This window comes from Sphaeroforma arctica, assembly GCF_001186125.1.
Source record: "Sphaeroforma arctica JP610 unplaced genomic scaffold supercont1.83, whole genome shotgun sequence".
Lineage (NCBI taxonomy): Eukaryota > Ichthyosporea > Ichthyophonida > Sphaeroforma > Sphaeroforma arctica.
Genome location: NW_014040475.1, coordinates 117,252 through 130,499, shown reverse-complemented (window position 1 = coordinate 130,499; position 13,248 = coordinate 117,252). Strand labels below are relative to the sequence as shown.

Below are 13,248 nucleotides of genomic sequence, written 5' to 3'. Positions count from 1 at the left end.
ACACACAGATTGTAGTCCGGTTGAGGATCTGTCTACGCGTTGCAAGTTGCGCCCACGTAGGTAGAGTCGCACAGACGCGTTTCAGTCGCAACGCCAGTAAGTTCAAAGCTGGTTGCTGTACAGGCTGCAGATATGACCTTAAAGACAGACACTCCGGTCGCCAAGACGAATTGCAAGTACTTTATGATGTCATATGAGGCTATGCTTGAAGTTCTTGGATTAGAATTGCTGAGAATTATGCGGATACGCTTTAATTTTATTTACATAGTTTAATAAAAAGAAGATATCACAGCATGATTTGATGTTCAATTTTCAAACGAAGGCTTTGTATTTTTAATGTTTCACAAAGTGATGACTGTAGAGTGCAGACTGCATCACTGCAGTCTCAGTGCAGAGTGCAGAGTGCATAACTGCTCAACTGCAGACTGCCAATGAGTGATGAGTGATGACTGTCACAGATGAGAGAACACATTTTTGTTGTTGTATATTGGGGTTGGGGCCATGGGCATCTTGATGGCCTCGATCTCCTATATTTTATTTAGTTCTATTTCTTCATCTACTACTAGAGAGGGTCAAAGACATGGAGGGGCCGGAACAAATCGGAAATTAAGAAAATTAATGGAATATTGTTTGCTCTGTATTTGCTGAACTGGATCAAATTGAGTTTTTAAATAAAAATATTCTGTGTAAATATATGGTTCAAATTGGTATCTAAGATCTTTTGGACGACTCCATATATATACGAGACCTACGCCACCAGAGGTATAAATATGACTATATGTACCGACAAACGAAGGGCAAGCTCAAAAATTCGTATTTTGAACCAGATTTTTTTTACCAATTGATTTAAAAAAAATGTATATATATAAATAATAATAATTGAATTTATGTACAGTACTACACCGTACATACAAAATAATTTAAAAAAAAAATCATTTTTATATATAAAATATATACAATATGAGATTTATGAAGAGGATGCGCTAAATAAACTGGAAAATTGGAAATCCTTATCCGGGTACTTTGTACTGAAAAAAAACTAACTGGTCAAAATCACCCTTTTTGGGTCTTTTATTATTATAACAAGGGCTGTATAGTGTATACTGTGCTGATAAGAAAATCAGGAATGTATTAATATGGTGGTTTCAAGATTTCCAACTATGATTATTATTTTGCAATTTGCATGCAGTTTTTTTGGCATACCTATGTGTATACTGTGTTGATAAGAAAATCAGGTATGTATTAATATGGTGGTTTCAAGATTTCCAACTATGATTTTTGTTTTGCAATTTGCATGCGGTTTTTTGGCATACCTATGGAGTTATCCAAAAGATCCTAGATTCCAATCTGAACCATATATTTACCCTGAACATTTATGTCCAAAAATCCAATTTGACCCAATTGTTTTTAGTACAAAGCACCCGGATTATCATCGGTTTCTCAATTTCCAATTAGCGCTTCCCCTTCTGTACATAAATAAATAAATAAAGGGCGTTTTTTCACGGCCTTCCGGCTTCCGGACTTCTGGCTTCTGACCTCTATTATGTATGACATTTATGAGTTAGCGGAAATCGTAGATTTATTACTTCATATTGTTCACCAGAGACTAAAAATAAAGTCTCTATCCAGAGCTCTCTCTACCCGTGATTTCTTCTACTATGAATAAATATGTATAGACTTTGTCTATACGACGACACCCGTGACCCGCCGCTATATTAAACTATTAACGCCCGAGCCCTAGTATTCCTATGTGTATGAACCGAGGGAATTTTGTTCTGAAATTATTATGTTTTTAAAAACAAATTGCGGTTAAATGAAATCACAGAACAGGACAAAATCCCTTGGATCTGAAATTTACAACAGAACGGGACAAAACCAAATTTAAAATTCAACATTGTTGAACTACAGTTGCTATTGTGCAAACCAAACGGTCATATTTTACATAGCCTTCTTTTAAAAAAAATTTCTTGTATAATCTATGAAACGATATTTTTTTATGAATAATTTTCAGAAGTATGGATCCACGAATTCAACGCTCACAGGTTCAAAACAGAACTTTGGCTCTCTCTAGTCTGAGGCGTGAATAGGTACCGAAAACTAATACTTGGACTGTTGTAAGATTTTTTTTGCAAGTGTACACGCTTAATAGTTCGGTACTTGGTCAAAGTCGCCTTACGTGGGCCCATAAATATCGACCCTACCTTTGCGAATGGACCGGATGCGACTTTAGGCACGTTAGTGACAGGTGTCGTATAGACAAAGTCAATGAGTCTATGAGTCTATGACTGTACACATGTATTATTTTGATTAAAAAAAAACTAACTGTTCATACATATTTAGCTTTCTGATGTTCTATTTTCAGAAGGCTATGGAATATGAACTGGATCAACTGATACATATCAAAATCTGTTTTTGTATGGCACTTTTCATAGCCTTCTTCTATTTTAAAAAAATATTCGATTTTCAGAAGGCTATGCACTTTTACGTATCTAAAAAAAACCCCAATAAAAAATACCTCGACAAACTGAGTCAACTCTCACAGGACTCACAGTCACAGTCTCACACTCGCACTCCCAGTCCCTCTCAGCACAGTTTTTAACTCTCAGACTATTGTAAATACATAGTCGTATTAGTCACACTGACACAGACTCACAGTCACAAATCAATTCACTGACAACTGACAACTGACAACTCAATATTAGGCCGGGACAAGCCCTTGAAGACTGAAGTCTGAACTTCTGAAGTCGGGAATCCTAGAATTTGGAATTTGGAATTTGCGTCCTCTTGCTCCTCCCACATTCATTCAGAATTCAATACGTTTATGTACGAGCTACGCTCACTACGGGGGGAATCGAAATTCGGGAATTCGTCCCTAAGGTTAGCTATTCATAATTTCATACACTTTGTTTTATTTTGAAAACAAAATTAGATTTCTACGCATCATACCACTGCCCAAATTGTTAAACCGAGTGCTTTTTATAAAAATAAAATACACACAAAACACATGTTCATCTGAAAATTGGTTTGTTTTAAAAAATATATTTCCTCAAGTAAACCAAGCTACATTTTCCAAAAGAATCCTGCGACACGAAGGGTTCTCAATTCCCAATTGTAAATTTTTATGTATCAAACACGGCAAGCTCGTACGATAAAATTCAGGAAAAATCAAAAATGATCGTGTTTTCATTTCACAGGGGGCTTATGAAATTTAAAAATAAGAAAATGCGATAATGAGTAAATACAAAGTATAGTTTATTGTTTTTTTTGTATTTTTATTTAAAACAAAACAAAAACAAATACGTTTATTTCCTCTCGTATTTTCTTCGACATAAACAACAGAAAAATTTAAAAACATGTATTTTATATAAATTTCTATAACAAAAAAAAGTTATTTATATATGTTCATACCACATGGACATAAATACATAGTACATAGTACATAAATACTGTCTAAGTATGGTACACCAGTTTGTTTTAAAAAAACAAACGAAACCAAAATATGTAAATATTTACTGTATTTTGTTAAAATAAATAAGACATTTTTGTGTATGAAACTGCATGATACAATATTAGTTTTTTTTTAAACAAAACAGAAGCAAAAAGTATTCAATTGATCTTCGACTCTTCGAGAACTAAAAAAAAACTTGTACCTTTTTTAAAAAGAGAATTAACTGTGGTCGAACCAATCGAGACGCGCTTCACACACTGAAGAGTGCGACATTTTGTAAACGAGCAACGTTTCACAGGTAACTCGCGATCGATATAAATAATGTACAAGTAATTGTATAAAATGCAGCAAATCCGTCTGATTTTCAGCAAATGCAATCCAACTGTGAGTTTCAAACATAGCCTCATATGACATCATGAAGTACTTGCAATTAGTCTTGGCGACCGGAGTGTCTGTCTTTGGGATCATATCTGCAGCCTGTGCAGCAACCAGCTTTGAACTTACTGGCGTTGCGACTGAAACGTGTCTGTGCGACTCTACCTATATGGGCGCAACCTGCAACGCGCAGACAGATCCTCTTCCGGACTACAATTTGTGTCCCAGTTACAATAATGCAATTGATAAGCCGAGGGAAGTATTGGTTACTCAAGAGTCCACAACCTTGCAAACGCTTGTCGGAGACAGAGATGTCTCATGGACAGTAAAATGGCCGGCCGGGCTCGATCGAATATTCACCGGGTTCTCCGTGGGCACATGTCTTAACGGAGCCAACTTAGAGTCTTTCGTTCAAACAAGTGTGCCTGATTTAAGTGCCAATCCTGGCTGTTTGGATGAAATAACATTCACAATGAAACTTACCGATTTGAGGGGTGCATGTGGCTTCGAATATACCTTGGCCGATCATGAATCTGACCCGGATATCAAGTATGCAAACTATACAGAGCAAATAGTCTTCAAATACCAAGAGCCCACGATTGTTGCAACGAACATCGTTACACGATCGGGTATGGTAGTGATTCCAACGAGCATTCTGGTCCGTAACAGAGTGACAGCTGAAACAGCAGAAGTGAAGGTGTATTCGCCATTTGTGATCGACACAGCTTTAACGGCTCAGGCCATCAACGAGGGAGCTTCTGCGTCTCATCTTACTCTCACATATGTGCTTAGCAAACCTTATTCCGTGCTGACGATGAACCCTGTGTTAGCAAACACAGGCGGCACGCTAAACCAAGCATTTATTTGCGAACAACCAAACGGCGGGGGCGCTTGCGGTCTCAGTGCTAACAGTGGCACGTATATCGACATGGAGGATTGTGTAGCAGAAGACTATGCTCTAGCTAACAACGGGTGTGCCAAGATTGCTAATATCGAGCTCGTGCACGGACAGTGCACTTTAGATGGTACATATACTATTACAGATGTCGTGATCGATTGTTACAAATCTCTACCGGAGGCAGAGTGTCCTATCAATCAACAAAACAGAGACACTACAATTGAGTTCGTGTTATCTTCCGATAACTTCTGTGGAGAGAATGCAGAAGCGGTACTCATCGAAAGCGCAGTTGCGATCGATCAATTTATCTTCGTTGACCCGGAGAACAGACAGCGTTTGGACGGTACTTATGATATAGTGGACCTCGTCACCGGTGTAACTACCACTAAACCCTCAGCTGATACACCTATCACGGCTATAGAATTCGGCCAGTTCGCATATGCTCGTGTAGATTTTAGTAAACTGGATGTCACCGCAGTGACCATCATTTCAAGTCAGGCACGAGAGAGCAATTTGGAACCCGAGGACGATTGGGCTGATACCCTTGGATCAACTTACCCGAAAGTGACTGGAGCCCTGGTTCCTGACATTGACTATACTGCAACCAGAGTTACTATCGCTGATCCCAATCCATTTGATGCTGCGACCACATACGAAGGAGAACTCAGATGTCCAGAGCTGGGCTTGTGTGTGGTGGACCAGACTTTCTTGATTCGATATTTGATCTCCGACGCTGTCCATCCCAAATTTGCAAACCCAGGCTTGGGCAAAACAACAGGATTCGATCTCCGCTTGTTAGTTGACGTTTCATACGAAACAGACGGAGCAAGTGCCCCCAGTCGTCGTCGTCGTCGCAGACAGACCACCACGGATGGCAATACTAGTGTCCAAGATGACTCAGATCCTAGTCAAGACGGCCAAGGTCCTGCCAGTATCACAGCCAGTGGAGATGTGCAGGGATCCGATGACGTTGCCAATACCAACGCCGCCGGAAACGTATCATCTTCCACTATTGTTTTAATTGCGATGACAGGACTGTCTTTGGCCCTGCCCCTTTAGAGGGTGTCGTTGTCATAATTTACGTCTGTATACAAGCACGGCCGTTGCTTACCTTACAGACGAGAGAAACCTTAGATTAATATAATTCAATGTGACATAGTTAATTAAATATTGGTACACACTTCGAGGCGATCGCTACAATTCTTTCGCCGGTATATCTTAGGACTATTGTCACAATTTGTGAATACTGTGTTGCTACATCTGAATATCGCACCAGCTACGAGTGATATACTGTGAAACGCGTACACACGTAGTTGGGACAAGTATAAAGTCACCACCAACTGTGGCCCAAGTATGAGGCACTTTTGCCTTTTCATTAAGCACGTATCAGTGTCTAGAGTAGATTTTTAGGCAACAAAACTATATAGGTTATAGCACAGCATTTTTATCTTTTTTGCTGTTCGAGTGAGTCAGACTGTCGTATCTTTGAATATCAGGGCCGTTTTCGTGCATGTATATATTTCTTTTTGACCTACCCCTTCGCGATATCCGGCGGAAACGGACTGCACGTGGAACAAATGGATGCAAATGGGTTCCCGTTCTGTGACGCTCTCTCGAATCATCGAGTTTGATCGCCAGTATATATGCTGGATAAACTACTATCTTTCATTAAACTACTAACTTTCATATCAATGTGCAAGCTCTTGGGATCAATGTAGAGAAACAATGCTATTGTCACTATGGGGCTTTCCGCGGATGGTTACTAAAGTTTTTGTTGCGAGGCCGCTGCTTGGATATCAACCACAAGCAAAATATGCGTTGTCAGCGGGTCTAATCACTTAAAGATGCACGTAATGACGCCACATCAATGTACCTATAGGCTTTGTTCATATAAATCGAGGTCGATTTATCATGTACTGTAATATAGCCACCTGATTTGATGAGCACAAAATATGGCGATGAAGACCAACACCGCCAGATTGTATCGCTCCCTCTCGATTAGAATTCTTTATTATCGAGTGCGCAAGCACCGAAGATTTCTCGCATTACGTATGCGCAGGTAAAGCGAATGGGCTGCCCGCTTGCCAACCAGTTTAATCGGAATATTTGGAGCCCAAACCTGGTCGATACACTATCCTCAGGCCCAGGGCGCACTTTGGAACGTGAATTTAAAAGACCGTGTTGAGAAGTGCGTGCGGGAAAATAATACACATCCATGTCTTGAGGGGGTACAGACAGACAGGACTTACACACGCTTCGTGTTTTGTCTGCCACTTCAGCTCAGCGCTACTGTCGGCTAAATTCCTGGCCTATCCACGGCCGCAATACGATTGCGGTACCTTGGACTGAGTACCTGCGTTGCCCTCCAACAGAAGAGTTGTTAGGGGAGGTCCAGAACTAAACCAGCCGTTGGTTTGTGCCAACCATGGGCAGGTCACTGGGCCGTTGATTGAGATCAACAGCCGTCGCTGTATTTGTAGTCGAAGTTGTGCTTTCGAACGAATTGGGATCGAAAGTACTAGCGTTGCTACCCCTCGCAGATGTCGCCCTGTTGGCGTGATGGGATACAATGGTAAGCATGCATACGCGTTGAGGGTCAACGCCGACATCTGAGAAGCCCTCTCCACCCCCAAAGGTATCATATGTACGTTCAGGCAATGGGCGTGTATGCAATGATGTGAAGGCACCTCAAGTATCACTGCAAAATTACGCACACACACACACACATACTTACACACCCACACACATACATACATACATACTCACACGCATACGCACACACACATATATATATAGAGGAATGAGTCTGAAAATCGAGTATGAAAAGGATTGGCATACCCTGCATACGTATACCCATAGGGAGGTCAAGGGCGTGCACCTAAGCTAACAGGATTAACTATGCTGCACATATACATACCGTTCGACTCCCAATGTATATGATGTTCGCATGTCATGCCTGTGTGTGCGTGCAGATCTGATTCAAACCCACACCCGTGCGACACTACTGGAGAAAGCGGAGCACGTGACTGAGATGCCGCAACGCACACTGAACTCTGGTCACGCGACTCAAAACCTGGCGTGCAAGTCACATACCCATCCAGTCCATTTTTCCGCAGCCACCTTCGGTTCAATTTGCGGGCCAGGCCGAATGCGACGAACGGGGCGCTGACCAGGAATAACACGGCTAGCACTGCGCCAAGCCAAAGGATGAGGAGGTGGTATCGTTTGGGTGGTTTAGATTAGTTAAAATGGTGCTTTCGGCCCACGCTTGATAGGAAAGCACCGGAACTGATGCGAAAAAAATTGTCTATTCACGCAGTATAATACACGAGATATAGCCTATCTGACAGTGTCCGAAGAAACGGGGTGACGTCACACACACACTTAAGCCCACGGATGAAGTGGCACAGGAATACATTTGCACATGCTGGCCTGATTCCCGCTACATACACCATCCACTCATATATCACTCCGAACATCTGAAAGTATTCAATTAACAAGCACCAAACCCGCCTTTTGATACACTTGCCTTCCTTTCAGAGCATCACACTACATACAGCCTTACCTATCGCCGCTATAGCCAGAGACTCAATCGAATCCTCGTTCGCATCAGCAGAGTTAGCCGAGGTCTGACTTGTAAACTCGTCATTGACACTGCTCGAATCAGTGGTCGTCTGTCCGGGGGAATTCTCGATCTCCTTGTTCAGGTCTATATTTAGAACAGGCACATCCCGACTGGGTGAGGGGGAGGGTTCTACACTTGGCACAGGCGCACTGGCACTTGGTGACGTAGATGGTATAGACGCACTCGCACTTGGGGAGGGAATCGGCTCACCCTGGATGGCTACGTTGGGATTGAGACGGATCTGTGGTGGCGGGGCATTCGCATGGTTCAGCAGAGCGCAAATAAAGGATGTGATATGTGCAGCGTGCGTACGAACGAATGGGCTCCCATGTCACGTGTACACTATAGGAAACCGGTGAGGACAAGACGACAGTTGGGAGGACTAAGAGTGACCAGCTACTCGGTCAATAGACGGCGAGTGGACAACGGCATTGTACCACTGTATGGGCGACACCAAGGACCCAAGCAAGAGGGTTGCTATGGCTACAGCCTTGAGTCATGTTCAAAAGAAAGTACCCTAGTCCTATATACGTATGGAGCGAGTAGCGAGTGCGGTGAATCGCACATGGTTTAGACCTCCCTGGAGTCAAAATAGTTTAAGGCCTCCTTGGAGTTAAAATGGTTTAGACCTCCTTGGAGTTGAAATGGTTCAGACCTCCTTGGAGTTAAAATGGATCCGGCCGGCAAATGTACTGTTGCTTGCTTGTTTCAACACGACTCGGACACGCACATACATAGTTTTGGACTCTCTACCCAATCAGTGTACATTTAAAATGTACACATCTATCCAAGTACACAGGCCAACACTAGACATCTATGGCTTGTGACCGATGAGGTACGGCACCTCAACTAAACTATCAAGCCACACACACATATATCCACATACATACATATACATATACATATACATATGGATATGGATATAGATATAGATGTACATACACACATCAGTATACAATATATATACTCACATCACAGGATGGCAGCTCCACTTCATCCGGAAGACCCATCAAGTAGTACACATCAGGCACACACGCCAGCGATTGCATGTATGTGTCCATGCGTGTCTGCATATCGGTTGTTCGTGCATAGCCATCGGCCCGCCCGTTGTCGAAATACGCGTTGAGTTGCGCATGAACGGCTATCTCTCGTGGTTCTAGCTCGAGAAGGAGACCCTGGAGATAGATAGAATGTGCATCAAATGCAAAGGCAAACTGAATTAGAATACAAGGGGATGGATTGGATTGAATACCAAACTTAAAAACTCCAATTCAAAACCCAATTATCCAGTGCAGAGAATATTTCGGGAATTGGAAATAAATTCCAAACCGACTGAGTGTGGGCGGGCCCCCATCAACAACAACAACAACAAAACAAAAGGGTCGATTCCAAGTTCTAAACCGACACATACGTCGATGATACTGTGTGAGTGGGAAGTCAAGCGGCCGTTCGAAGACACGAACATGCGCGTGGGCACCTCGCCGAAGGTGTGCAGAAGTCTGTACGAATCTTTGGACAGACACCAGGCCTCGTTTTCGGGCAGGGGCTCTTCACAGATCTGGAGAAGTGCATGAGATTTGACTTGAGAGTATATATGTAGTGCGTATGGGGTTTGACCTTAACTTTGACCATAATATGTGGAGATTTGGCGGTATCTTTGACCAAATTATACAGAAATCTGACCCTATTTTTAATCACCTGTATATCAAGTGGGGACAAACGTACCACCGAAGCACTCGATGCAAGACAATTACGAAACAACAACTTAATTTACGATACAACTACAAGCTTAAACAAAACATGTGTAGATTTACTAGCAATGAAGAATCATCTATATATATATATATATATATATATACATATATACATATATATATACGAGTAAATATACAAATACATACACATACACACACACACACACACACACACATATATATATATATATATGCACCTGTGCGCACATACCTGTTCCCAGGCGTGATCGGGTAAGAAGGCCACATCACCACCGCCCTGTGTCAGACACTTGAGCGCACCCACAAGCCCAGCGTAATCGTCCAAAGCGTTACAAAGGCCTGTACAGACATGAGGTGTACATACATCAGGATTAAATAAACACACCAGTTACTAGCATCTATCTAAAGCATGGCAATAAACATCCCGTATGGATAAGAGAAGCGGGTACAGTAAATGGAACGCTGAGAGGGATTGGACCACATTCCAGATACATCAAGCAGGTGTCATTGATATGCACGAATCTAAACGCACAACTACGACACATCACAGCGAGACAGAGTAGCAGTTGCATCGGACTGTATGGACATGCACGAAATCAAAGACACCCCACACACCCCATGGCCTGTCAATTATAACTTTAAAGGAATGGAAGACGTTGATTAAACTTGGGCTCACACAGGTGCATCTACACGGAGGAATACGGGATGAAAGACGTTGATTAAACTGTGATTCGCTCATACAGGGGCGCATATACATTGAGCAATACAGAACGGAAGACGTTGACTACCACGGTCCTATTGCAATACAGCACATCGCATGGGTATCATCATACCAACGACTCCTGAGCACACGCAAGCATATACAATAACCCTCGAATCTGCACGTGCTCCTACACCACTCATGCGAACAGACACTTGAACAACCAAGTTGCATACTACTAATCTTCTGAACTCGTAGGTAGGCATTGAATCTTCTGAACCCGTAGGTAGGTATATACTCTCATCCCACCAGGGATCTACCCACACACTTACCATCGACTTTGGTATCCGCGCAGGCGCTACACAGCTGAGGCTCGGCGCAAGTCTTCTGGAACCACGTCTCAATCGCGGACGTGAGGTGATCAAGGCCCGTGTCCGTGATATAGTCCTCAGACAGAGTGGGCGGTTCGATGAGGTTCTCACTAATCTGTACCAAAAGGGATTTGTGGGACAGGATCAGTGGCACACCATTTGTACCGTTCATGTTAAGGCCTATGTTATCTGGGCAGTAACATTGGCTTTAATCCCAATTTACACAGACGAGGTGGGCGACTACTTCATATGCGATGGTGTCGGTGTCATAGACCTCTGCCGGAGTGGGCGGGACAATTCAAATCCTCGCAAATTAAACTGCGCAAAAGAAATTTGTGGGACAGGGAGTCCACAACGGACGTATTGCTTATAACGACACTTACCACCCAATGGGACATTCACGACGTATCATAATGCCTATGGGTTTTTGGGGTTTAGGGGTTTAGGGTCACATCCCACAGAATGCTCTCACGTATTGATTTCTCAGGATACATGCGCAGCACCGCATCGGGAGTATTGGCCACTGACCATATATGGCAGCCCAATGAGACTTTGACCACATATCCTACTCTGCGAATGGGACTCTTATGATATCATGATACACTTACGGACCACCCACCACACACGGCAGCGCAATGAACCTAAAACCCAATGAGATTGTCCGTACACATTACACTGACTATCAGTCACATACCGCGTATTGCAGCCACATATACATTCCGGCTGATGAACGCATGGCCGGGTGGCACGCATTCGATCCCTTCGTATCGGCAATGGTCTGGATAGACGAGTTGGTAAGCTGTGGCAACGTAGGCAATGAATTTAAATGAGCCGAAGCACTATGGTAGTAAATATAGGCTACCAAGCGAGGTAGGAAGAGGGAATAAGATAAATAGCCCTAACAAATGAGCCTAAGCACTATGGTAGTAAGATACAGGCTACCAAGTGAGGTAGGTAGAGGGAAAAAGAAACTCCTAAACACTGTCATTTAGCCAATGTGGTGCTGATGTGTTATTGCTTGTATATGCTAATGAATGCGGGTGCGGCGTATCTATGACAACACTCCATGGCAACACATGACAAACAGATTTGTATCGATATCTATCCAAAGTATCTGTTCATCCATCTATACGTATAAACACTGCACCTCACACACTTACCACCCATGCCTGAGCCTCAAGATAAGGCAGGTTGGTAACAGGCGCATAAGCCGCTGCCATGACGTGGATGTTATCGTCTGTGGCCATACCATACACCGCTGCCGGGATATCGACATAGGCCAAGTCTGCTTGGTTGTTTTTGATCATATCCATTGCCACGTGGTCGGTTTTGGCCCAGAGCACTTCGTAGGTTAGACCTGTGACCAGAGGGATGGGTGGTGCATATCTGTATGAATATTTAAGTTCTTTTAAATGTAGAAGACGGCGCTGTTGAGATCTACCAGCAGGATATTGAGTGATACGTGTTGATGTATATATATATATATATATAGGCCCACAAGCACACAACAATGCTAATACCTGTGACCTCGTACTATATCATATAGTTATAGATATTTTGCACTTATAGTTGTCATACACACAACGCTACCATACCTATCTGTTCGGTCAGTAGTAAGGATAGGTTTTATAGTAGTTTGTAACTATCTTACTTGATGAGGGATATATTCACTTTGCACTTACAGTTGTCATGCACACACAACCATACCTGTCAGGTCATTCAACAGAATGGGTAGGTTTTATAGTCATATAGATATATAGCTATATTATATAGTTAACGTTATCACACACACGATTATACTACAACGTGTTGAGAGGTATCGTCATCTTGCACGTATAGTTGTCATACTGACACACTAATACCATACCTGACATCTCATTCAACAGAATGGTCAGATTGGTAGTGTCGCGATAGCTCCTGTCGGCCACATACGCAAAGCGTATGGGTTCGATGTCCCCGTCGCGGCCCGAATCAATGGTGCAAGTGGGTTCACTCAGGACACCCTGTGAAGGATATACGATACATATTAAGAAAAAGTGGACAATCCCGACTTATATGTACCGGTACAATGACCCAAGTCAATGGTGCATGTGGGTTC

General features: G+C 42.7%; 2 protein-coding genes across 2 annotated transcripts in view; one reads left to right on the top strand and one right to left on the bottom strand.

Moving 5' to 3' along the window:
- The first annotated feature begins 3,774 nt into the window (after positions 1 to 3,774).
- Positions 3,775 to 5,932, top strand: SARC_01958 (hypothetical protein). Its single transcript, XM_014304309.1, has one exon. It carries the CDS (start codon positions 3,864 to 3,866, stop codon positions 5,778 to 5,780), a length of 1,917 nt encoding a protein of 638 aa, XP_014159784.1. The 5' UTR covers positions 3,775 to 3,863; the 3' UTR covers positions 5,781 to 5,932.
- A 777-nt stretch (positions 5,933 to 6,709) lies between these two features.
- SARC_01957 (hypothetical protein) overlaps positions 6,710 to 13,248 on the bottom strand; it is a gene marked incomplete at its 5' end in the record, with an annotated part of 18,887 nt that continues 12,348 nt past the window's right edge. The window contains 10 exons of the mRNA XM_014304308.1: positions 6,710 to 7,269; positions 7,815 to 7,911; positions 8,287 to 8,587; positions 9,318 to 9,521; positions 9,758 to 9,904; positions 10,312 to 10,418; positions 11,112 to 11,265; positions 11,845 to 11,949; positions 12,311 to 12,507; positions 13,018 to 13,153. Of these exons, the coding sequence (XP_014159783.1) occupies positions 7,119 to 7,269; positions 7,815 to 7,911; positions 8,287 to 8,587; positions 9,318 to 9,521; positions 9,758 to 9,904; positions 10,312 to 10,418; positions 11,112 to 11,265; positions 11,845 to 11,949; positions 12,311 to 12,507; positions 13,018 to 13,153 (1,599 nt within the window). The 3' untranslated portion in view covers positions 6,710 to 7,118. The remainder of the gene's footprint in view (positions 7,270 to 7,814; positions 7,912 to 8,286; positions 8,588 to 9,317; positions 9,522 to 9,757; positions 9,905 to 10,311; positions 10,419 to 11,111; positions 11,266 to 11,844; positions 11,950 to 12,310; positions 12,508 to 13,017; positions 13,154 to 13,248) is intronic.